This window comes from Brachycentrus maculatus, unplaced genomic scaffold (assembly GCF_059751285.1).
Source record: "Brachycentrus maculatus isolate JH-2025_06_01 unplaced genomic scaffold, ASM5975128v1 h1tg000196l, whole genome shotgun sequence".
In the NCBI taxonomy this organism is placed as follows: domain Eukaryota; kingdom Metazoa; phylum Arthropoda; class Insecta; order Trichoptera; family Brachycentridae; genus Brachycentrus; species Brachycentrus maculatus.
In genome coordinates this window covers 2,378,923-2,402,445 of record NW_028280947.1, presented here as the reverse complement: position 1 = coordinate 2,402,445, position 23,523 = coordinate 2,378,923, and the positions used below count along the sequence as shown (strand labels likewise).

Below are 23,523 nucleotides of genomic sequence, written 5' to 3'. Positions count from 1 at the left end.
ACAGAAATCAGTCTCCAAAAATATCCCCAGTCAAAATAAGATAAAACATTATTCTTTCTTTGTCATTGAACAAATACGTATTTTAGAAAACAAATATTTATTCATTGATCTTTTTGCACACAGGGTTCATTGCTGAAAAAAAACATTATTTGCAACTAGTCGAAATTAAATTAGTATATATATATTTTTGACATCTCATCAAAGATGAAGAAGAATATGGAGGTCTGGGCATTTACGGGGCTGACGACCGTCATAGGCTGGTTTAAGTGATCACTTTACACACGTGTAACATTCACCAATTTTACCCATTATTGACAACCACACTACTCAAATTCTCAGAAGTTCTATACATGTGAACTAATTAAGAAACCTTGTTTTTGAATCACTAGAACTTCACTAGAGACATCTATTGGTGAGATGTTAAGAAACTTTTTACTAAGCAGAAACTCTTATATTAGTATGTTATTATCAGGAGTTATTTTCATATCAAAAAATAATATGAAAATAACTCCTGATTCTGAAAATTCTTGGAAGCTATGGAGTATATGTATGAACCAATTTTGAAACATTATTATTGAATCACTAGAACTTCACTAGAAACTTCGGGGATGTCAGCCCTGTAAATGCCCAGACTTCCATATTCTTCTTCATCTTTGATCAGATGTCAAAAAATAATATGAAAATAGCTCCTGTAATTGGAGATAATCCAGACTTTGTGAACAAGTATTAGGACACACTCAAAATGTTGTAAATAAATTAGTATAAGTGGTCAAAGTATTTTTTTACCTTTTAGAGTTATGTTGGATTTGCGGACAGATGGTAAATGTATCCAACATAATTATGTGACTGCGACTTGAAGACATGATAAGGAAGAAGAAAGAAGTAGGAAAAAGATGGACAAGGAGGAGGGGACTCAAGGAAGGGTAATATAATAACAGCTAGGATTCTAAAGAAAAAGCAATTTTTGAGATATTCCATGAAAGTTTTCAGAGAATGAGAATTATTTACATTGACAGATAATTCATTCCATAGTCTGATAGTTCAGACAGAAGAAGAATCACTCAAGAATTGTGTAATGTTGAGGAATAGGTGAAGACTGATTGGGTTTTAATGTTATTCATAAATTAAGTTAAAGAAAAATAATTTCAGAAAATCTTAGTATATTTCCTTTATATTTTCAGTCAACATTTTTCCTCTTTATTTTATGAACTAATTTTTTGTGGGTCCACATGGTGGATGATTGCGTAAACTTCCTGTTGCAAACTTCACACTCAAATGGCTGTTCCCCTGTGTGAATTCTGAAGTGTGCTTTTAGCTGCCCCTTACTCTGCAAAACAATTTTATAAACATTATAGATATATACACTGTATACATTTATGGCCTACAACCTACCATTGGCTGGTACAAGTGATCAGGTCTTACACCGAGTAACATTGAAAATTCTACACATTTTTGAACAACCATATCACTCAAAAGTTGGATATCGATGTTTTGACTATTCTGGAGTCAAAATGTTCAGAAATGTATGAAATTTACATACATGTGGACTGGGAGGAAGAGTAATTTAAAAAATCAATAAATCACTTATGGTGTTTGTATTGTTGTAAAATAATATTATTACTATACAGAACTTGAAATTCAAGTATGTAATATACATCATGGATGCAGAAATATGAAATATTAACATATTGTTATCGGAAGGTTTTTTCATCATCCCCGACCATAATTAATACATTATTTAGAATCGTATAGTGATCATAAGTAACCGCAAACCTAATTCTGATCTGTACATTGTTTGTGCGCTCTACCAAAAGTAAGCAAATAGAATGCTTTTAAGCATCTCCTGCAAAAGACGCTTTTAAGTGTTTTCCCCAAAAAATATGTTATAGGATATTGACGGAAAGCTTTGAGAATTGCAACATAACTTACTGTGAACTTCTTATCACACACGGAGCACTGATACTTGAGAGGTGGTTTGTAGCCTATGTGCTTGGACATGATGTGCTGGACCAGAGAGCGCTTTGTGGAGAACGATTCGGGACACCTATCGCAAATAAATTTCCTCAGGCGTTCGTGGATTATCTCAATATGTGTCGTCAGCTCTCTTTGTGTCAAAAACCCCTTCGCACATTTGTCACAACGGTACCTAGAATAAATATTTATCTTTTTACAGCCTTTGAAAGAAACGAGTAGTTTGCAGTGTAGATTTGAAATATATTTAAGAACAAGATGCAGAGTGGGCTATTGTTGCTGCGATTTATCAGCTAAACTGGTTTGATTTTGTCTCTCACAGTAAAATTTATGTAGCGATTTTTCAGTATTCAATGTACCGTTGCCAAAAGAGCGTCTGACTTCATTTCGAAATGAAGACTAATAAATATTAAATACAGGGAGATAAAAATTAACAAATTAAATAATTTAGATGTCCCAACACAGACGATGGATCATTTTATATAAAGGGAATTATAAAAGTCTGGCATACAATAGATTTTTGTCAGGATGTTGGTTTATTGGCTAATAAATTAATATGAAAAATTACAAGACTATCGATAACATTCTTGCTGAAATCTGTAGAGAACTAAGGGAGATATTAAGGTTAAAACTTTTAACCTTAATATCTCGCTTAGATATTTGAATAAAACAAAAAACGTGCATTCGCATACGTCATCGAACGTTTTATGACGTCATATGGTTTATAGAGCTGTAATAGTAGTAGTGTGTATTGTTTGTTTATCACTACACTACCTTTTGTGTAATAATTAGAACTTGGACCATAGACATCAACAAATAGAGCCGCCAATAATTTAGAAATGTTAACAATATTTTGTTCAATGATATTAGGATTGATTGTGTACGAAAAAAGAATTAAGACATTGTATTGATTTCCCAAAGAATAAGAAGTATGTGTTTTTTTTTTTTGAAGGAATAACCTACAAAGCGTCTAAATTTTAGATGCTTGTCAGCATGTAGGATAGTAAGGATAGGGAAGGTAAGTGTGAAAAATACATCACAAACACCCAGACCAATTGAAAATAAATCTTTCTTTAATTTATTTTGCAATTGTCGGGATTCAATTATTTTTTGCAACAATGTGTTTGATAACTAACTTCAGCATTTCAGGAGTCACGTGTTTTCGAGTCAGCTCAAGATGTTTTTTTAGGGCAAGTCTACTTTTGAAATTAATATCACATTCCACACAGTAGGGGTTCTTGTCAGCCTCGTGCATAATTTTATGCTTCTCATGGGATTTCTCAGATAATGAAACTCTACCACACTCTTCACAGCGATATTCAGGATTACTTGAATGGAGACTGGAATTAAAAACAATCACATGAAATGGTTATGTAAACAAAATTTAAAACATGTTAGTAATTTTTACTTTTGCTTAAGTACTTAATCATAACTAACAAAGCATTATTTGTTTTTGTTACTGGCAACCCTTTTTGCAGTATAACTGCAACCGAATTCATGTTTTTATGACAAGGTTGGTATGTAATTGGTTGCTAGATCTCTGAAACATTTTGCTATTTTAAACAAAGCGTAATAATTATAATAAATTAGGTGAAAACGTTAATTTTCCCACCATATTTCATTATATAGAAAACAATTTTCCATGTCTGGACAGCAGATTTTTAATTAAATAACTTTACCATACTCTCAACTTGAAAGTAAGTACCAACCCGACTATCTAAAATTATATCATTGATTTTCCACACAACTTTTTGGTATGATTTACTGACTTAAAAGTTCCACTATATTGTATGTTGCCAGTAAGATAATATTTTCAACAATTTTAATAATTAGATACTTACATCTGATGTCGGAGAAATTTGGATTCAAACAAAAACGATTTAGGACATTTGTCACACTGGAATAAAATCTTCTTAACTCTGTGCTTTTTTAAGTGAATTTTAAGAGATCCGAGTTTTCTGAAATACAAAAAAATATTTAACTCCTTGTTCGGAAATAAAAGAACAAAGACACATTGGTGGGCTCATTGTGATGCTCATCTTTCAACTAACTGAAAACAGATGGATAATATAGTAAAACTACGATATAAGAGACCTATTAAAAAATTTGGTCTTGTAATTAAAAATTAATTGAAATTCCCTTGAAAATATTTTTTGACAATTGTAGTGCTCATGTTACACTCAGGAACACACTAAATAATCCTGGGAAAAGGGAGAGAGGTATTCTGGAACAAGCTCTAATATTCTACCTGACATATCTGTAGTCATACTACAGCTTCCGAAACTAGTCATTAAAAATAAAAATAAATATAATACTCAAAGGATAAAAATAAGAAGTGTTTTTATTTCTTCTGCTGTTAACCCTTATTCACACCCTAATGGTGCATAGGGCACTGCATTATATAAACACAGTGTCATCTTGATCGTTAACACAAGAAGGTCAGCCCTCCGCTTCAGGTACCAGTCCAGGGTAATATTGAATAAATATTAGAGTGAAAAAATCACATATATTTATTTGAACCCCCCCTGGGAATCGAACCCGGGACCTCCAGAACGGTAGCCTAGCGTGCTGACCATTGCACTTTATTTTCAATTTATATATCAATTGAATAAATCAAATTGAATTTAATTGAATTGAACGAAGGCGATACTGGAATGAACATATAAACAGAATGTCAGAAGACAGACTTCCACGTATCGCCCTTCAAGCTAACCCTGAAGGACGCAGACCCCCAGGCAGACCTCCGAAAAGATGAAAAGACAGCTGGGAGTCGACATCCCAAGAGCGACATGCGGAGGCACAAACAGATCCCTAGGATCTAATAAAAGAAGAAGAAGAATTGAATGAACTCACGAGAATACTTGAGGGCACTGCTTGCAGGAATACTGGTTGATTCCCTTGTGTTCTCTCAAATGTTCTGCGAAATCCTTGGGCTGTAGCTTCTGTCCACACAACTGACAAACAATCCTGTTCTCATGTATCCTGCCGTGCCTTCTCAATTCCAATTGAGTGCGATACCTCTTTTTGCAAACGACACACACTTTATTCCCGTTTAACTGCACAAAAAGTACAACGTATACATCGCTATAAGGTTCTTCTTCTTCAAACCCTCATTCCCACCCGATGGTGCATAGGGCACTGCGTTATATAAACGCAATGTTATCTTGATCGTCAACACATGAAGGAAAGGTGATCAGCCTTCCGCTTCGGGTACCAGTCCAGGGTGATATTGAATAAATATTATAGTGAAAAAATCACCTATATTTATTTGATCCCCCCCTGGGAATCGAACCCGGGACCTCCAGAACGGTAGCCGAGCGTGCTGACCATTACACTACGGAGGCGGACAATATATATCATATATCGCTCACTCCTTTCAAGAACGTCATAAATCAAAAAACTTGATTTTTCGGGAGAACGTTTTTAAAGTTTAAAAATATAACAATGTATTAAAAATAAATATCAAGCCACTAACTGAACTTTTAACTGTGCAGCAGATCTTTTTAGGTAAAACCTGAAAGTTTTTTCACCATTTGAAAAATATTTAGTATATTTAAAAAAATAATATAACAATACATTTTCTTCAAAATGCAGAAACAGCACTTTCTGCCCTGTAGCGGGTAAATATTAATGTAAAAATATTCCTCTTTCGCTGGGATATAGTACATTTTCTAGGCATACCGAAAACATGCATCACTGAAAATTGACAATTTTTGATTTATGACATTCTTGAAAGGAGTGAGCGATATGTGCGTTCATATTTTTTTCCCTCCTCTCAGGTTTTTTTTTACTATCCTGAGCACTCTCATCCTAAATTAGTTTCAATAGTACTGTATGCTGGGTATATAATTTGAGAAACAAGCTATTGAGATTCTAATGAGGCAAACTCTAAAGGTATAAGAAAATATAAGCTCGTATGAAATATTATCTTTTATTATTTCATCCCTTCTGAATTTGCAGATCCACCTCGCACTATGGAATGATTCGATGCCACTATGATGATAATGATTCGACGCCACTATGATTGTCCGTCCGCCTCCGTGGCGTAATGGTCAGCGTATTTAGCTACCATGCTGGAGGTCCTAGGTTCCATTCCCAGGGGGGGTGAAAATAAATATTAGTGATTTTACACGGTAATATTTATTCAATATTACCCTGGACTGGTTCCTGAAGCGCAAGAGCGATCACCTTGCCTTCATGTAAGTAATGATCAAGATAACACTGCGTCAATTCGATGCAGTGCCCTATGCATCATTGGGTGCGGATAAGGGTTATAAGTAATAAAATAATGATGATAATATTAGATACAATTGTAAAGATAGATATCGCTCACTCCTTTCAAGAACGTCATAAATCAAAAATCATCAAATTTCAGTTGTGCATATTTTCAGAATGCCCAGAAAATGTACTAAATATATCCCAGCAAAAGTGGCATATTTTTTACTTACTATTTACCCGCTACAGGGCAGAAAGTGTTGTTTTTGCATTTTGAAGAAAAGGTATTGTTTCATAATTTTTTTAATATACATTATATTTTTCAAATGGAGAAAAAACCTTCAGGTTTTACCTAAACAGATCTGTTGCACAATAAAAAGTTCAATAAGTGGCTTGATATTTATTTTTAATACATTGTATTATATTTTTAATAGTGATTTTTTCACTGTGATATTTATTCAATATTACCCTGGACTGGTACCTGAAGCGGAAGGCTGATCACCTTTCCTTCATGTGTTGACGACAAAGATAACACTGCGTTTATATGAAGCAGTGCCCTATGCACCATTGGGGTGCGGATAAGGGTTTTATTTATATATTATATTTTTAAACTTTAAAAACGTTCTTCTGAAAAATCTAGTTTTTTTGATATTTGACGTTCTTGAAAGGAGTGAGCGATATGTGGTGTTCTATCTTAAGTGAGAGAGGGTACAATACCCGGTTAACTATGTAAAAATATAAGGTTGCCAGTCTGTTATTTCACAAATCATACCGTTGGGAACAAACCTCAGAATGTACGGACATGTGTCTAGCTAAAAGGTTCTCTTTTTCGAATACGATCGCACAGTCCAAGCATTTAATCTTTGCTCTTTTAAACTTTTCATCTTGCCTGGCCTTTTTCATTTCTTCCATTTGTTCTTTCAGCGGTAAACTAAATCTGACACCTTCGTTTTTGTTGTAATATGTTTTGTAAATTTCCACATCTAGAAAGAGAAAATATGAACAACTTAATTTTTTTAATAGAAGGAATAAAAACAATATCAAATTATATTTTAAAAAACTATCTGCCTACTCCGGGATTGTCCTGAAGTAGAGTATTAAAAATTTGTTTGATGTAAAACATTTCGCATTTTTTAACCACTGTTTTATTTGCAGATGAATTATTGGATGAAAAACTTGAATGTTTTGAATATTGAAAGCATTAACTTTGTGGATCATCTTGATATATTATTTCGAGAAATAAAAATACTTTGTGTTCTGATCCACTCACATTTTTATTTAACCAACTAGTTTCGGCAACAACCTGTTGCCCTCTTCAGGGTTACATTTATTACTAGTAATAAATACTACTAATACTAGTATGTAATAATACTAGTAATTAATGTAACCCTGAAGAGGGCAACAGGTTGTTGCCGAAACTAGTTGGTTAAATAAAAATGTGAGTGGATCAGAACACAAAGTATTTTTATTTCTCGAAATAATAGAAAAACTTATTTACTTCATATTATAGGATATTTATATTATTACAGTCAAATGATATTAGTAAATTCTATTTGAATAGTAAATAAACAATACTACTGCTGACCTTTATCCGAACCCAATGGTGCATAGGGCATTACACCAAATTGATGAAATATTAATTTGATCATTTATTATGTTGAGGGCAAGGTGATCAGTCCTGCGCTTTAGGTACAGGTATAACAATAATAAGAGTGAAGAAACGCTTATATTTATTTTGACTCCCCTGGGAATCGAACCCGGTACCTCCAGCATGGTAGCCAAATATGTTAATAATTACTACACTATAGAGGTGGACAAAAAAGTAACAGTAATAACAGCAACAACAAAAAAAACAAAATGTACCCGTCCCTTTTTTCTTAGGCTTTCACTCTAAAATCTGCGGGTGATTTTGAGCCAGCCTCTTTACTTGAAATAATTTTTGAAAATTTTATTTATTTAATACAGTTACATTTTGTAAAACAATTTCTTTACATTTCTACTTAATACAATCCTTAAATTTTAGTTGCGCTGAGCCTCTTCAAAAAAGAGACTGGGCTCTTGGGCTTGGAGAGGGACATAATAATGCCCTAACAAGGCGAAACAATTGTCACAATATAATTTTTTATGTGTTTTTTGTTAATAAAATACAACTTAGTAGACTCAAAAAATCTGTGTTTGATTTAAAATTAATACATAAATTGGAGAGGGACTTTTTTTTAATAGTATCATGTTATACATTTAACAAAATATTACTGGGGACCACATATTTTTATTTATTGATTTGGCGTTTCATTTGTAGAACTCCATTTTAATTTATGTATTAATTTCATTTTCATAAATTCAATTTTAACATTGAAAATACCATAACTAGGCGAAACAATTGTCAAAATATTAATTTTTTTATGTGTTTTTGTTAATAAAATACAACTTAGCAGACTGAAAAAATCTGTGTTTGATTTAAAAATTCATACATAAACCATATATTTTTATGCGGTGCAAGAGAGTTGTCTTGTATAGTTTTCTATTGTTTAGTCTGTATATGTTTATAGTGTTTGTTAAGCTTATTTTTTAGAGAGTTTGTGTCTTTTATATTTTTAATTTCTAAAGGGAAGCTGTTGATTTTTTTTAAATTGACATTCTTTCGATTATCCTATTAAAATTACAATAATGATCGACTCACTTTCATCTTTATCTGTACTCATTTTATCGGTATTTTTTTCATCAGAAGACATGTTGAATTCACTCCCCTCCGTAGATAATGCATCTTCTTCTATTCTGATACTATTGGTAATCGGCAGCACGAAATAGGAAGGTTTGGCCGCTACTGCAGAATTACCGCCGCTTTGGGTTTCATCCGTCTGAAGATTACTCGATGCGCTAGCAAAATAGTTATGATCATAGAGATGACCCGCTTTACTTATCGCAACTTCCTCATCATCGAGACCAAAACTTTCAACATTGTCTTTGATTTTCTGAGATTCATTTACCGGAGCCTTATGAGTCATGTCAAAATCATCCTTGTTTTCTATGTTTTTGATCAAATCCTTATAATTTGTCTCAGGATTGTCAATTTCACTAGTGCTTGATCTGAACTTGTTATTTTTAATCACAATTTCATTAGTGGGATGAATGTCACCACCATTTTTTTCACATTTTATATCTTCTGTATTGGAAACTGCCTCGGGATCGGTCGATAGGTTATTATTTTGTTGACTTTCTGTTTGAGTCGGTTCTTCGCATTTGTTTAACATTTTCACAATGCAGACTTCATAGTTCTTACTGTTTGGATCTGTTTTCTTTTTGATAATTTTTATCTTGCACTAAAACCAGAATTCAGAAATATATGAAATACATGAAATATAAAATTCAGAAATACAGGATGGGGTAGAAAGTATAAAACGCCACTGTCTTTACAAACATTATTTGCCTCTTTTACATTCACATACCGCTCACTCCTTTCAACAACGTCATATATTTCAAAAAACATGATTTTTTCAGAAGATCGTTTTTAAAGTTTAAAAATATAAAACAATATTAAAAATAAATATCAAGCCACTTATTGAACTTTTTACTGTGTAACAGATCTTTTTAGGTAAAATTTGAAGGTTTTTTCTCCATTTGAAAAATATTTAGTATATTTAAAAAAATTATTAAACAGTAACCTTTCTTTAAAATGCAAAAACAACACTTTCTGCCCTGTAGCGGGTAAATATTAAGTTAAACATATGCCCGCTTTTGCTGAAATATAGTACATTTTCTGAGCATTCAGAAAACATGCACAACTGAATTACGATTTTCGTTATATGTTTGAGTGAGCAATATGTTTATTTATTTTTTAAATCAAGAAAAACGTGTTTGAATATCCAAATAAAACTATCAAAAATAATAAAAGGAATCTTACATCGGATGATTTCTTTACACTTTTGTAATATTGTAGCCAAACGAGGTCTGTTTTTTTACACATATTTTTAAATATGGTATACTTCTCCAGCATGTGAGCACACTTCAGACATATCCAGATATTTCCATCGCATTTCAACTGCAACAGGACAAGTTATATACAATAAAATACACATAATTATTTTAGAGAATTTTAGTACGGTATTAATAAAGGGTGTTTTTTTTAGATTTGCGTTTTAACTGTTTTTACAGACTGTGAATTGGGCAGCTGAGAGTTGATTTGTAATATGCAAGTTCAATAGTGATATAAACGATATCACAAGATAATAGGTACCTACTCTTAATGAATTTAAAAAAGGAATATAAAAAAGATTATATGTTATTTCTCTAGGTGTTAAGTTCCCGCCAGGACAGTAGTGATGTCACATCGTCAAGTTGGTGTAGCTTATATTCTTATACAGGTCTATCGTGAAATGAGGAAAAAAGAAAATAATAGATGATAAATAATAGTAATGTTGTCACATAAAAGTAAGGTTAATATTCTGACAGCCCCCCAAATGTCAACAGCATCGTAGCAGAAATAAAAACATAAGTAAGCATTCATCGTACCACTTTTCCTAATAACTCTTCAAGCATAATCAAACGCCGTCCTTTGAGGATTTTCAAGTCTAGTTTCTGCACTAAACATATTCGACAAACATTAATTACAGGCATTGCAAGTCACCAGTAAATTGAATGTTTGGACGCGGTAGTATAATTTTTTTTTTAAATGGTTCTTAAATATTAGGAACCTCTATGTTATTTATAAATATTTTTAAAAATGAGAAAGCACAACGAACTTATTTTTAACAATCCGTCAGAGCAGATTTTGTACGAAATGTCAAAACACAGAGTTGAATCCACAGATTGCCTGTGGAATGAACTGTCACCATTTTTTTTATACAAAACTGATTTTGACCATACAAAAAATTATAATATAGATAAATACAACTCAAATTTACAAATGTAGTGCTGCCAACATTGAAAACTACCCCTAAAAACTATGTACGGATATTAAAATTTTAACTTCGTAGCGAGGATAAATTTACCCATACTTTTATTTGATGAAAAACAAATATGGATTATTTTTCAGTAATATTAACTCCCTTAAAATAATATAATATAAACTACACTCGCCATTCGCATTGACAGTGCTTCGATCTTATGTGGTGCCCTATGTACCATTAGAGGGTTAAAAGGTTAAAAACATTAAGAAAGTTAAAAAAGAAATAAATAGTGCAATGCAGTACCAGCTTGCTAATTCGAATGTAAATGATGCAGTGGATCTTTCGGATTACTAAATGTTTTGAGAAAAATGAGAGAAAAAAAATCAGTTTTTAGTACTTATTTAACATTTTTGTTTAGGTATAAAGAGTGTAAAAACTCTTTTTTTTATTTTAGCTTGAAAAAAATCAGGCATTTTCCTTTTAACCAACGGACGTAACTGGTATTTAAGGTCTAAATCACGCATTCATCTCAAAACCATAAATTCCTGTTTTCTGGACGATTTCTTCTGCTCAGTTGAAGGCTATGTTTGAAGCATTTACTGCTTTAGAGGGTATAATTTAAAAAAAAAACATCAACTGCACGCCATCATCAGATTCCTACTCGAGATTTTACATGTAACATCACATATGATGTCCTCATCACTCAAAACGTCTTGATTCTGGACCCCCTCATTGCCGCAAAAACATTCAGTTTACAGCGCATTAAGAGATTTGGACTGGCACCCTATATGTAAATAGAATTCTTGCTATAATTTCTCACTGTCCTTACTATTGCAAAAATAAAAGTTCGTATTCAAAATCAGACTTACTCTTACAAAGCTTTGACAGCTATATGAACAAAATATCTTCCTTTTCTTATAACCCTTATCCGCACCCGTTGGTGCATGGGTATATATGGATATCTTGATTGTTAACACAAGGGAAGGTAATCAGCCCTCCGCTTCAGTCCAGGGTAGTATTAAATAAATATTAGAGAGAAAAATATCACCTTTATTTATTTGATCCCCTCCTAGGAATCAAACCCGGGAGGTCCCGGGTTTGATTTGTACTGGAGGTCCAGTACAGACCTCTCGCTAAGCAAGCTGACCATTACATTACAGAGGCGGACATATGAACCAGACTTACTCAGTATTTATCCTTTTTTTCAATAGTAATAAGTGCAAAATGTACGTATGTACGTTAATACACCAAAACAAAAGAATAAAACTCAAAACAAACTATGCAAATTTTTATTTTTATAAGTAAATCAAGTACTGAGATGCATTCTGCCGGGTTGAAGCCTTAAAACGGGTTATAAGAATTCCTTGTTTGTTACGTTGTGGCACTTTTGAGTTTTTTGTGCACAAGTTTGATGTGTGTTCGCATAGAAGACGATTGAGAGAATTTCCTCTGGCAATATTCACACTCGTAGGGCTGCTCTCCGGTGTGGGTTCGAATGTGGCAGTTCATGAGGGTTTTAGTCTGTGAACAAAAAATAATGTTAATCTATTTATTATCGGTCAATTCTTAAGACGATTTACGGATTTCTATGTCTATTTGCAAGAAACAAATGAAGTGTACGTTTGTGGCAAAATAATAATATAATAATAAAACCCTTACCGCACCCCAATGGTGCATAGGGCACTGCTTCATATAAACGCAGTGTTATCTCGATCGATTACACATGAAGGAAAGGTGATCAGCCCTCCACTTCAGGTACCAGTCCAGTGTAATATTGAATAAATATTAGAGTGAAAAAATCACTTATATTTATTAAACCCCCCTGGGAATCGAACCCGGGACCTCCAGAACGGTAGGCGAGCATGCTGACCATTACACTACGGTGGCTAAATAAGTGTATACAAATTTGTGTTTGTATAGTCAAGCGACAAGATATGTTCGTAAGAATTTCAGTGGCATTCTGGTTTTCTCTAGCATATTCCGAGTTATGTCCTTAGAATGCCACCTAAGAGCATTAAACCCTCACGTCTCTTCTTCCGACCCCGGGGATTCCGCCGCCCCGCTGACGACCATTCACAGACTATACTCAGCGGAACTTCGGGGTGCCGGACTGACCTGGGAGGAAGCCAAGGAGATGGCGCGTGACAGAGTGACTTAGAGACGTATCATGTTGGCCATATGCTCCACGCTGCGAGCGAAAAAGAAGAGAAGGAAGAATTCCGAGTTGTCTTTCTATAATTCAATGTGAATGTTGAACTTACTGCAAACTTCTTAGCGCAATGCGGGCATTCGTGTTTCAGGGGAAACTTGTATCCCTGATGCGCTTTCCTTATGTGGAGTCGGAGTCCCGTGATGGTTGCGTAGCCCTTGGAGCACTTGTCGCAAGTGTATCTCTTCACTCCCTCGTGGAAGTTCTCAGTATGACGCAACACCTCCCTCTCGGTCTGGAAGCTTTTGGGGCACTTTTCGCATTTATACCTGGAATCAAACAAGGGTGAAAGTAGAAAAAGGATGAAAGAACACTGAATGCCGTCAAAATGAGGTCTGTAAGACAAATGTGCGACAAAACAATATATGGTAGATGTTCAAATGGTGAAATAGGGAAGGAATGCAAAGCTGAGATAAGCATTATCAATAAAATTAAGAAAGGTGTGTTGAGATGGTTTGGACATGTGGAACGAATGACTGGGGAACGAACGGTAAAACAAATTTATGAGGCGCATGCAGTTGGAAAAGGGAGCAAAAGAAGACCGAGAAAAACTTGGCACGATCAGGTATGTCAAATACTTGAAAGTGCTCAAGCTGTGAGTCGAAATAATCACGGGTATATATGAGGAGATGAAGAATGTTTGCAGAGACAGAGTGGTATGGCTTTCTATTCTCTCTGCCTACCCCTGTACTGCTTCATCCTTGTCTAAATGGTAAAAATGTATTATACAGTGTGCAAAGTGATATATAATTGTGTAATAGTGATGATACATAAACCAACCAATCACATAAACAAGTTGTCAGCCCTGTAAATGTCTGAACTTCATCCCTATCAAGATATCTAGCAAAGAAATATTATTTGCTTATATGCCAAAGTTGGTAAAGGTGGTCTGGGAAAAAACTTCACGAGGTCTACTGCTAACTTCACTTCATACTTTTGTTCCAACTTACTTGAGTATCTGAGGGTTGATGTGCTTGGCCGACTTTTCAAAGTGCAACTTGAGATTGCTCTTGGTCTTGAAGTGCATATTGCACTCCACGCAGTAGTTATCGCGTCGATCCAAGTGCATCTGTTTATGGCTCAGGTAACAACTCTCGCTGATGAACACTCGACCGCACTCATCGCACCGATACTTGGGGTCAGGTGCGTGACACCTATAAAATAAATAATAATTACTCCCTTTTTTTGTAAATTAAAAGCATTGTTAACTTAGTGGTATGGTAACATAACACTCTCCATATCTTGTTTTTAACCACTTTTGTGTTAAAAACAAAGTTGTTTTAATGTATAAACTTTATAAAATGTGCCACAAAGTATCTCTAAAACAAAAGACGAATATTTAAAAAATGCCCTGCATAGAGCAACTGCATGCTTCATACTAATTGTTCTTTATATTAGAATGAAAATGTTGGTCTGAGAGATGAATAGTAGCTCATGATTACGTATAAATAGTGGTACTTCCAAATAAGACAAAAAGGCTTATACACCATAGATAAAAGAAAGGTAGTTCAATACTTACGCTTTGTGTTTTATGAGCATAAACTTGTGCTTAAGTACTTTAGGGCATTTATCACATTTATGATAGTTCTCGGGGGCTATATGATAATTCCTTTGGTGAAAGGAGAGAGACACCCTTTTTCTGAAGAAAAAAAGAAAAGCATTAATGTAAATTTAGTTTATAAATTTTATCTTCTCCTTCAAACCCTCATCCGCATCCAATGGTGCATAGGGCACTGCATCATATACACGCAGTGTTATCTTGATCGTTAACACATGAAGGAAAGGTGATCAGCCTTCCGTTTCAGATACCTGTCCAGGGTAATATTGAATAAATATCAGAGTGAAAAAATCACTTATATTTATTTGTGACCCCTCCCCCCTGGGAATCGAAACCTGGGCCTTCAGCACGATAGCTAAACACGCTTACCATTACACCATGGAGGCGGATAAAATGAAACAGCCTATTAATCAGAAAAAAGCATCACCAAACAAATTGCCAATGTTTGATCATTTTCTCATATAAAAATGCCTATTAAAAGACAGGACTTTTAATGATAACTTACATTTGATAAAGTAGCTATGCAGACTTACTGGAATGTTTTGGGGCACTGATCGCATGCGTAGACGGGTCCAGTGTTGCCCTTGTGCTCGGCAAGATGGCGGTGGAAGATGACAGACAACAGCCTCTTGCCGCAGAGCTGACAGTCGACTCTCATGGAATGCCACTTCATGTGCTTCAGCAAGCAAGCGGAGTCCCGGTACCTTCGGGAACAAATGCTGCACACTTCGCCGCCACTAGACTGTGCAATGATTTCAAAACCAGTATTAGAAATGCCATTGTTCCTTCCAAATTAGTTTATTTTTTTATAAGAATTTGTGTATTAAAATTGTATTCATAAATGTATGCGAGAAGAACAAAGAGACGCAGTTCATCGACTTTTATTTTGTTTGCAATATTGTCCCCACCACATGTAACTCCTTTCAAAATCGTATATAAAGGGTGGAGGACCAATATTTTTGTGCTCAGATAAGATTGAAATTCAAACATACATACGTCACGCTCGCTCTTTGTCTATTGGCGTTGCTTTGTTCTTCTTGCTCTTATAACTTTTACAATTTTCGATAAATAAATCATTGTCTTGATTTGCGCGTTTCCGTCTTCCTAACCATAAGTGATCCAGTACCGTTAGTCGTAACAGACATAAATAACCTGGTGCCTTAAATAATTAGGAGCTGGTGTAAAAGATGTATAATGCGTGCAAGGAAAGTGATTTGCTGACGCTGTGCAGCAAATACAAAGTCATGGTTTTTGAAAGAGACAACACATATAAAATAATATGTATTTTTAATTAAGTTTTTACTTGATAAATACCACTATTTCTCAAAATCTATTTGACACGTGTTTCGATGAATTCCGCATCATATTATTTTTTGACATCTCATCAAAGATGAAGAAGAATATGGAAGTCTGGGCATTTACGGGGCTAACTAAAAAAACTAACCATCACGCCGCTTCCCCGCAGGGGTAGGCAGAGAGAATAGAGCGCCACACCACTCTGTCCTTGCAAACATTCTTCGCCTCTTCCACGTTCATGCATCTCCTCATACATACCCGCCGATTGTTACGACTCCTAACTTTGATGAGATGTCAAAAAATAAAATTATATGAAAATAACTCCTGTAATTGGAGATAATGCAGATTTTGTGAATAAGTATTTGGACACACAAAATGTTGTAAATTCCGCATTATTTTACAATATTTGACATATTAGATTTTAAAAAAAGGTGGTACTTAGCAAAATTGACAAACTTAAATTCAAAATGGATAGATTTTACCACAAAGAGACTCCCGAAACAAATGAAATAATAATAATATGCACTAAATAAGTAAACGAAAGCAAAGAAAATATAAATACATACAAACCTCTAAATGCTGGAGCATGTGTTTCTTGTAAGGATTCGTCCCCTTAAATATAATTGCACAAGCTTCACACTTGTTCTTTGCCAATATAAATCTATCTTCATTTCTTTTCATTTCAATTTCCTCAATAACTTCTCTCCGACTCAGTCTAATCAGTATTCCTTCGGCGCTAGTAAATTTTCTGTACGATTTCACAACCCTTTCTGCTTCTAGTTACAAAGTAAAAGGCAGTTTATGTCAATACTCAGGAATAAACAATTCTATAATATTGTTACGGCGCAATTTTTCTGACAACTTGACCTATGACCCCAAGCACCTGTTAGAGGCAGGGCAGAGATATCTATACAAATTTTATTTTTGATTACGGAAAAAAAAAAATGTCTCAATTTAGCTTAAAAAATATTTTAAAACAATTCACCTCAAATTTGCATATGCAATGTTCCACTCCGAATAGATGATTTTGAATAACATTTTTACGTGTAAGTTAATAAGAGAAAGATATGCACTGACATAGACAAATTGAATTGAATTTAAACTAATTGATTTAAAGGGAAATATGCGAAATTTAAGATGTTGTCAGGTGGGGAAGGCAATGAAGGAGACAATGGTATGTGAGGAGAATGTCATCATCCAGACTCCCCCCACATTGCATTGTACGGCCATCCCCAAGGTAGACGACTTCCGGGCAGACCACCAAAGAGATGGATCGACAGCTGGGAATCGATATCATAGGAGGCTAATCCCTCTTAAAAATAGGCCACAAGGACTACACTAAGAAAAAGAAGAATTTAAAGTAAAATTAAATAAACATTCTCACCTTTATATTTCAGTTTCTTTTTTCTTGTTGGTTTTAATTTTTTTCTGTATTTTCGAATCTGTGGACTACTTCCTAATATAATGCTATCTTCTATGCCTTCTACAGAGTCAATATCGGGACTCTCCTTTAAATCGGCAAAATATTTATCTTCTACAAGCTCATTCAAGTTGGGCAAATAACCCTTCTTCTTGAGTTTCTTTAATTTCTTCCGGTGTTTTCTTAAACGGGAAATGTTTTGCAAGCTGACGTTTTCATCATCAAAAGTGTCTGAAATATCGAAGCTGTGTTCATCAGCGGAGAATTCTTCAAGTTTTACATCTCCGAAAATTGGATCTGCCATGTAACAAGTTTCGTCAGCGGTACCCAAGTCTTTTTCAAAATCTTTTTTTCTTTTATCTTGTATTTTTGGATATTTTAATACTTTCAAATCGTCATCATCTCTGTTAATATCGGCGGAAGCACAAGTATCGTTGCTTTCATCAAATAAATATTTCTTGTTCAATAGTGTTTCAACGTCAGCTAGAATCGGTTGTGTAGAATTGAGAATGTTTGCAAATTCCATTTTCATTTCTTCTTTTGGATAAAGAAATATTTCTTCACTTTGATGCTTTGTACTGTCATAACTTGTTGTGCCATCTTCTTCATTAATAAATGTGATATGCTGATTCTCGGCTTGATGTGTTATGTTGCACTTGGTTAATATCGCAACAATGGAGAGCTCTCGATTTGTACATAACTCATCTCTTTGTTTTAAAATGATAGACTAGAAAAAAAATTACTGTATTTAAATTGCCGATTAATATATACATATAACATATTTATTTATTCATTTATTGAACGGCTAATGCCTTGAACATAATACATATATACAGTATCTAATATAAAAATCAATATTTTGTCCGCCTCCGTAGTGTAATGGTCAGCATGCTCGCCTACCGTTCTGGAGGTCCCGGGTTCGATTCCCAGGGGGGTTTAATAAATATAAGTGATTTTTTTCACTCTAATATTTATTCAATATTACACTGGACTGGTACCTGAAGTGGAGGGCTGATCACCTTTCCTTCATGTGTAATCGATCGAGATAACACTGTCTTTATATGAAGCAGTGCCCTATGCACCATTGGGGTGCGGAAAGGGATTATTAATATAAAAATACACTAATGAATACACTAATAGAGAAACAAAAAGTCTTGAACATAAAATAATAATAAAATAACAAATAGTAAGAACTGGTAAATACACGTCTCCTTCACACACTATCAGCGAGAGAGAGTGAAACACAACGTTTAAATTTATCCATTATAACATGGAGAAGAAATGCGATATGGATGATCTTATACATGTTAGATCCATATTTTATGATATTTTACTACTAAAATTACTCCATTACCTACGGAGGCGGACAATTGTTATGTTTAATCAATATTTAATTAAAGAATTTTAAAACGAAATAAAAATAAAGGGGTTGTAAATTATCTATCAATATTTATATTAAAATTAATTTTCAAAAAATGTGGACGAGAATTACCTTAAAAATATACTTATAACTAATATTATTCATTGATTTGGCATTAAATTGGTCAAAGAATGTGATGATATATTTAGGAACAAAATTTTTTTTTTAAAAACTTATGTTAAAAAAAAAACATTTTTGAGCATTATTGTTAACTCAAATAGTATTATTTTAAATTTTCTATGCTTAAATTTATAACTTAACTATAAATATTTTTGTGATCATTATAAAATAATAAAGTTCTCTTACATCCAATTGGCTATCGTACGAGAAACTTGAATATTTCTCCCAAATCAATTCTGTTTTAAAGCACAGACTTTGAAACAGTGAATATTGCTCCAGCATGTGAGTGCATTTAAAACATAAACTGCTGTTTATACCCCCCAGTGATATCTGAAAATAAAAACACACCTTATTTTATATGAAAAAATACTTTTAATAAATAATAGTTTAGTACAGCTTACCTCCTTTCCCAGTATTTTTTCCAAAAGAGTAATATGATTTGACAATGATTTCATGTTTGTTCCCGGATATAAACAAATCCGACATATCGTCATTGTTGGACTTATTTTATAAACACATTAAAAAGTAGAAAAAATATAAAATTTTATTGATATTCTTCACAAAACACAAAAGACAACTATTTTGACAGCATTTTGACAGTTATATAGAATAATAACAAGAATTATATTGACAGCTAATGTATTATGCTCCCGCACACGTTAGATTTTCGAATTCGTAATTTTTGGAATTTAGAATTCGATAGAAGGTACAGTAAAACCTCGATATAACGGTTCTCTATTTAACAAATTTCGGATATAACGGACAAAATTCCAGCTAAGTGTAAAAAAATCCTCTTGTTTTACAATACATGCTATAATTTAAGTTTTTGTCTATTCAACAAAAAACAATCAATCGTTTATAATTTTTTTAAAATAATTAATTGACTAGGGTATTGAGGATAAGGAGCAAAGGGAAAAGGTATAAATACGGTAAAGAATACCTTTTTTAACAAAAAAAAAAATAGTGACGTCTAATAAGTAATTATCCCAAGAGATGTCTCTGCAAAAAAACTTTTTTGTAAAATTAGCATACAGCAGCCCGACGTCTTAAGTTTAGAAAGGTGTTAAAACTGAATGCGTGACAGTGGTTTTTTTTATCTAAAAAGTTTAAAATTTCAAAAATTCGTAAAAGTTTAACGAGAAAGTTAAAATGTCATAATGAGAGTCATAAGTAGGCAATCTAAACTATAATTTTTACTCAATTCGGAAAAAGAGTTTGATCACTTTTTAAGAGAAATGAACGCAAACGCTTTTTTTGCAGCCGAACGAAGATAAAAACATGACAGATGAATCTAAAATTTTATCTATGATCTTAAACGTCAAATCCATATAATCTTTGGTCAAATCTATATCAACATGGATCTCCGGCGTTGCTTGTTGATTTTAATGTTTTATTTTATAAACACGAGTGCCGATACGGCAGAAGAGGAGCACGGAGTTAAATATGCGGATAGGTGTGAATCTTGCAAAATTTTAGCTGTGGAACTTGAGTCTCGTCTTAAAGAAACAGGCAAATCGCACGATGTTATAGAAATCGGTTACTCAGTGGATGACGTGAAGCCAAAGAAACGCACCAAATACGAAAAATCTGAATTACGCCTGATCGAGTCGATGGACGGCGTGTGCGAGAATATTCTTCTCTACAATATACACAAGGAACGCCAAGATAGCACCAGATTTTCTAAAGGTACGTATTTGTTTATATTGTGCAAATTTGGATATAATACAAAATTCTCTTTGTACTTGTAAAAATACTAAAACCGATTATTAATCATATTTATTCGTGAATTGTTTTCATTTTTAATATTTGCTTATCGAAAAGCAGCATTTTATTAAGTTTGCGACATTGCATCATTAATTGTACTCGTGATATATTTGCAATGTTATTAAAAGCGTTCCCATCGTTCCTGCCCCTCCCCTCGGCCAATCAAAATCGCTCATGTAATTCCTTTGGTATCCCTTTTTTTGTAAATTTTATTTTCTATCTAAACGAGGAATATAGCAGACTTTAATCTGGCGATACTGGCATTCCTGTTTTTTAAATGGCAACACAATGCATAGTTATTTTAAAAGGTCTTTAAAGGGAAAATATCTTTCAGTGGACAATGTTATTTGACGGAATAAAGTTAAAATTGTTTACCACCTTTCTTTCACGGTTAAGAATTATTTTCGGCATTATTATAAATAAAATGACACATGACTCGGAAACTTTTTGAAAATTTTCTGTCCGAAATAAGTTTAGGGTTAGTGCTCCAAGTAATATGAATTTGTATTAGTATTTTTTTTAAATATTTCTGTTGGTCTTTAATACATCCAGGGGTGTGCATTTCATGGTGTGGTAGGCAGAAAAGCAGTGCCAATCCTAACTTACCCGCGTGACAGTACCTACCCTACATTACTAAGTAGTACCTAGCTTACCTTATCAACTACCTCTGCTGCCTACCCTAATTGATTCTCTGTGCACGCCACTGAATACATCTCATCTCTAATTCTCCTTCTTCCAGGAATGAGCCAAACGTTTCAAACTCTGCACGGACTGGTGGACAAGGGAGTCAAGGTGGATCTCGGAATTCCTTTTGAACTCTGGGACAAACCTTCGGTGGAAATAACGGCCATGAAGAACCAGTGTGAAACTATGCTGGAAGAGTATGAGGAAGACATCGAGGACTGGTACTGGAAGCATCAGGACACTCCGCTGATAGACTTCTTGTGCAGACACCGAGTTCTTGGCGATGAGAACAGCAAGTGTCTGGATGAGAAGCTCAAGGGTGAAACGGGTGGAAAAGTTGAATTATAACACTGATACCATTCCTGAATCATACTACTACTACTACTACCACCATCACGCCGTTTCTTGACAGGGGTAGGCAGAGAGAATGGAACGCTCTTTTGTCCTGACAAACACTCTTCGCTTCCTTCACATCCATACACCTAGTCATACATGCCCTCTGATTACGCAGACTTTTGACAATACCAGATTTTAGGTTCTGATTGATCTGATTGTGCCAAGTCTTTTTCGGCCGTCCTCGTTCTGTTTTCCCGCTCACATTCCCCACATATATTTTCTTCTCTTGTCATTCTCTTGCTATCCATTCGCTCCACATGTCCATACCACCTGAAATAACTCTTCTTAATCTTTTCAATTACCCCTTGTTCATCCTTACATTCCTTTCTTATATTATATATTCGTTTTTTATTTAGACAAAATACCACATGTGTAGATACAAATTAATACAAATTAATACCAGATGGTATTAATTTGTTGAAAATAATTGAGATATTCAATTGAATGATCTGTTGATTATTTTAATTCACGATCACTGCTAACTGAAGAAATATTTTTTGCATTATATGTCTTCTTCTAACCCTGATCCGCATGCAATAATGCATAAGACACCACATCAGATTGAAGTAGTATTTTAAATTGCTCGATAATACACTGATAAAGACACAGTAATCAGTCTTGTACTTCAGGTACTCTAAAATTATTATTATTATTACTAGTCCAAGATAATACTAAATAAATATGATAGCAAAAAAATCACAATGATTGTGATTTCTTTTACCCCTAATGTTGCCCCCTTTGTTACCCCTAACGTAAGTTGGCTAATCACTCTTAACTGTTACACAACAGAATCAAGTTAAATATCTTTTTTTTTAATAGGAGAAAAAGATATCGCTCACTCCTTTCAACAACGTCATATATCAAAAAACTTGATTTTTCAGGAGATCGTTTTTAGTTTAAAAATATAGTAAAATGTATTAAAAATTAATATCAAGCCACTTATTGAACTTTTTATTGTGCAACAGATCTTTTTAGGTAAAACCTGAAAGTTTTTTTTCTCCATTTGAAAAATATTTAGTTTATTTAAAAAAATTACTAAACAATACCTTTTTTTCAAAATGCAAAAACAACACTTTCTGCCCTATAGCGGGTAAATATTAAGTTAAAAATATGCCGCTTTTGCTGGGATAAAGTACATTTTTTGAGCATTCCGAAAACATGCAAAACTGGAAATTTATGATTTTTGATATATGACAGTGTTGAAAGGAGTGAGCGATATGTTAACTGCAAAAAAAACTTTGTTACATCACGATTCTTTATTGCAATACCTTTTTAATTATTTTTAATTTTAAGAATATTTCATCTAACTTTTGTGTATAAGTAAGGATATGAGATTAGCTGCCAAAGAGAATAAATACATGGAAGCAAGGTTGAACTACAAAAGGTTGTGTGTGTGTTTATATAAAACCAAGTTTATGTTGTAATTAAAAAAATGGTTTCCATATATCAAATATCTTATCCACATTAAATAGTATCGTATGAACATACAAGGCCCCCTATTATTATTTTTATTTTTATAAAGTATTATTTTATCAAGAAATTATCTGTTTTTTTTAAACAATCTTTTTATAGAAGTCTGGGCAT

At 33.7% G+C, this 23,523-nt stretch overlaps 3 protein-coding genes across 4 annotated transcripts; 1 reads left to right on the top strand and 2 right to left on the bottom strand.

Annotated features, from left to right (window-relative positions):
* Positions 1-1,143: 1,143 nt before the first annotated feature.
* Positions 1,144-11,031, bottom strand: LOC148307646 (uncharacterized). Its single transcript, XM_088263125.1, has 9 exons — positions 10,696-11,031; positions 10,088-10,225; positions 8,867-9,506; positions 6,973-7,169; positions 4,825-5,027; positions 3,813-3,929; positions 3,108-3,311; positions 1,930-2,146; positions 1,144-1,327 (listed from the first exon to the last, which is right to left on the bottom strand). Exons 1-9 carry the CDS (start codon positions 10,798-10,800, stop codon positions 1,178-1,180), a joined length of 1,971 nt encoding a protein of 656 aa, XP_088119251.1. The 5' UTR covers positions 10,801-11,031; the 3' UTR covers positions 1,144-1,177.
* A 1,316-nt stretch (positions 11,032-12,347) lies between these two features.
* Positions 12,348-19,713, bottom strand: LOC148307645 (uncharacterized). Of its 2 annotated transcripts, none has more exons than XM_088263142.1 (9): positions 19,497-19,713; positions 19,282-19,425; positions 17,520-18,282; positions 16,706-16,911; positions 15,373-15,581; positions 14,801-14,920; positions 14,232-14,435; positions 13,334-13,550; positions 12,348-12,593 (listed from the first exon to the last, which is right to left on the bottom strand). In XM_088263142.1, the coding sequence occupies exons 1-9, from the start codon at positions 19,587-19,589 to the stop codon at positions 12,444-12,446; spliced, it is 2,106 nt and encodes a 701-aa protein (XP_088119268.1). In that variant the 5' UTR covers positions 19,590-19,713; the 3' UTR covers positions 12,348-12,443. The 2 variants fall into 2 exon arrangements, with proteins under 2 accessions (XP_088119268.1, XP_088119267.1); XM_088263141.1 differs by having other exon boundaries at positions 19,282-19,443; positions 19,497-19,698.
* Positions 19,714-20,439: 726 nt separating this feature from the next.
* Positions 20,440-23,175, top strand: CNPYb (FGF signaling regulator protein canopy b). The gene is made up of 2 exons (XM_088263140.1): positions 20,440-20,781; positions 21,599-23,175. Exons 1-2 carry the CDS (start codon positions 20,451-20,453, stop codon positions 21,889-21,891), a joined length of 624 nt encoding a protein of 207 aa, XP_088119266.1. The 5' UTR covers positions 20,440-20,450; the 3' UTR covers positions 21,892-23,175.
* The last annotated feature ends 348 nt before the right edge of the window (positions 23,176-23,523 follow it).

Bases quoted from the DNA above. Each gene is read 5' to 3' on its own strand.
- LOC148307646 (XM_088263125.1), bottom strand. From the start codon at position 10,800: ATGCCTGTAATTAATGTTTGTCGAATATGTTTAGTGCAGAAACTAGAC. The intron at 3,930-4,824 runs GTGAGTTCATTC...TTTGTATTTCAG, and splicing joins CAGTGCCCTCAAGTATTCTC to AAAACTCGGATCTCTTAAAA. The intron at 2,147-3,107 runs GTTAGTTATCAA...TATTTATTCTAG, and splicing joins GTGACTCCTGAAATGCTGAA to GTACCGTTGTGACAAATGTG.
- CNPYb (XM_088263140.1), top strand. From the start codon at position 20,451: ATGGATCTCCGGCGTTGCTTGTTGATTTTAATGTTTTATTTTATAAAC. The intron at 20,782-21,598 runs GTACGTATTTGT...TCCTTCTTCCAG, and splicing joins TAGCACCAGATTTTCTAAAG to GAATGAGCCAAACGTTTCAA.
- LOC148307645 (XM_088263141.1), bottom strand. From the start codon at position 19,589: ATGACGATATGTCGGATTTGTTTATATCCGGGAACAAACATGAAATCA. The intron at 19,444-19,496 runs GTAAGCTGTACT...ATATAAAATAAG, and splicing joins AAAAAATACTGGGAAAGGAG to GTGTGTTTTTATTTTCAGAT. The intron at 15,582-16,705 runs GTTTGTATGTAT...ATCATTGCACAG, and splicing joins ACATGCTCCAGCATTTAGAG to TCTAGTGGCGGCGAAGTGTG.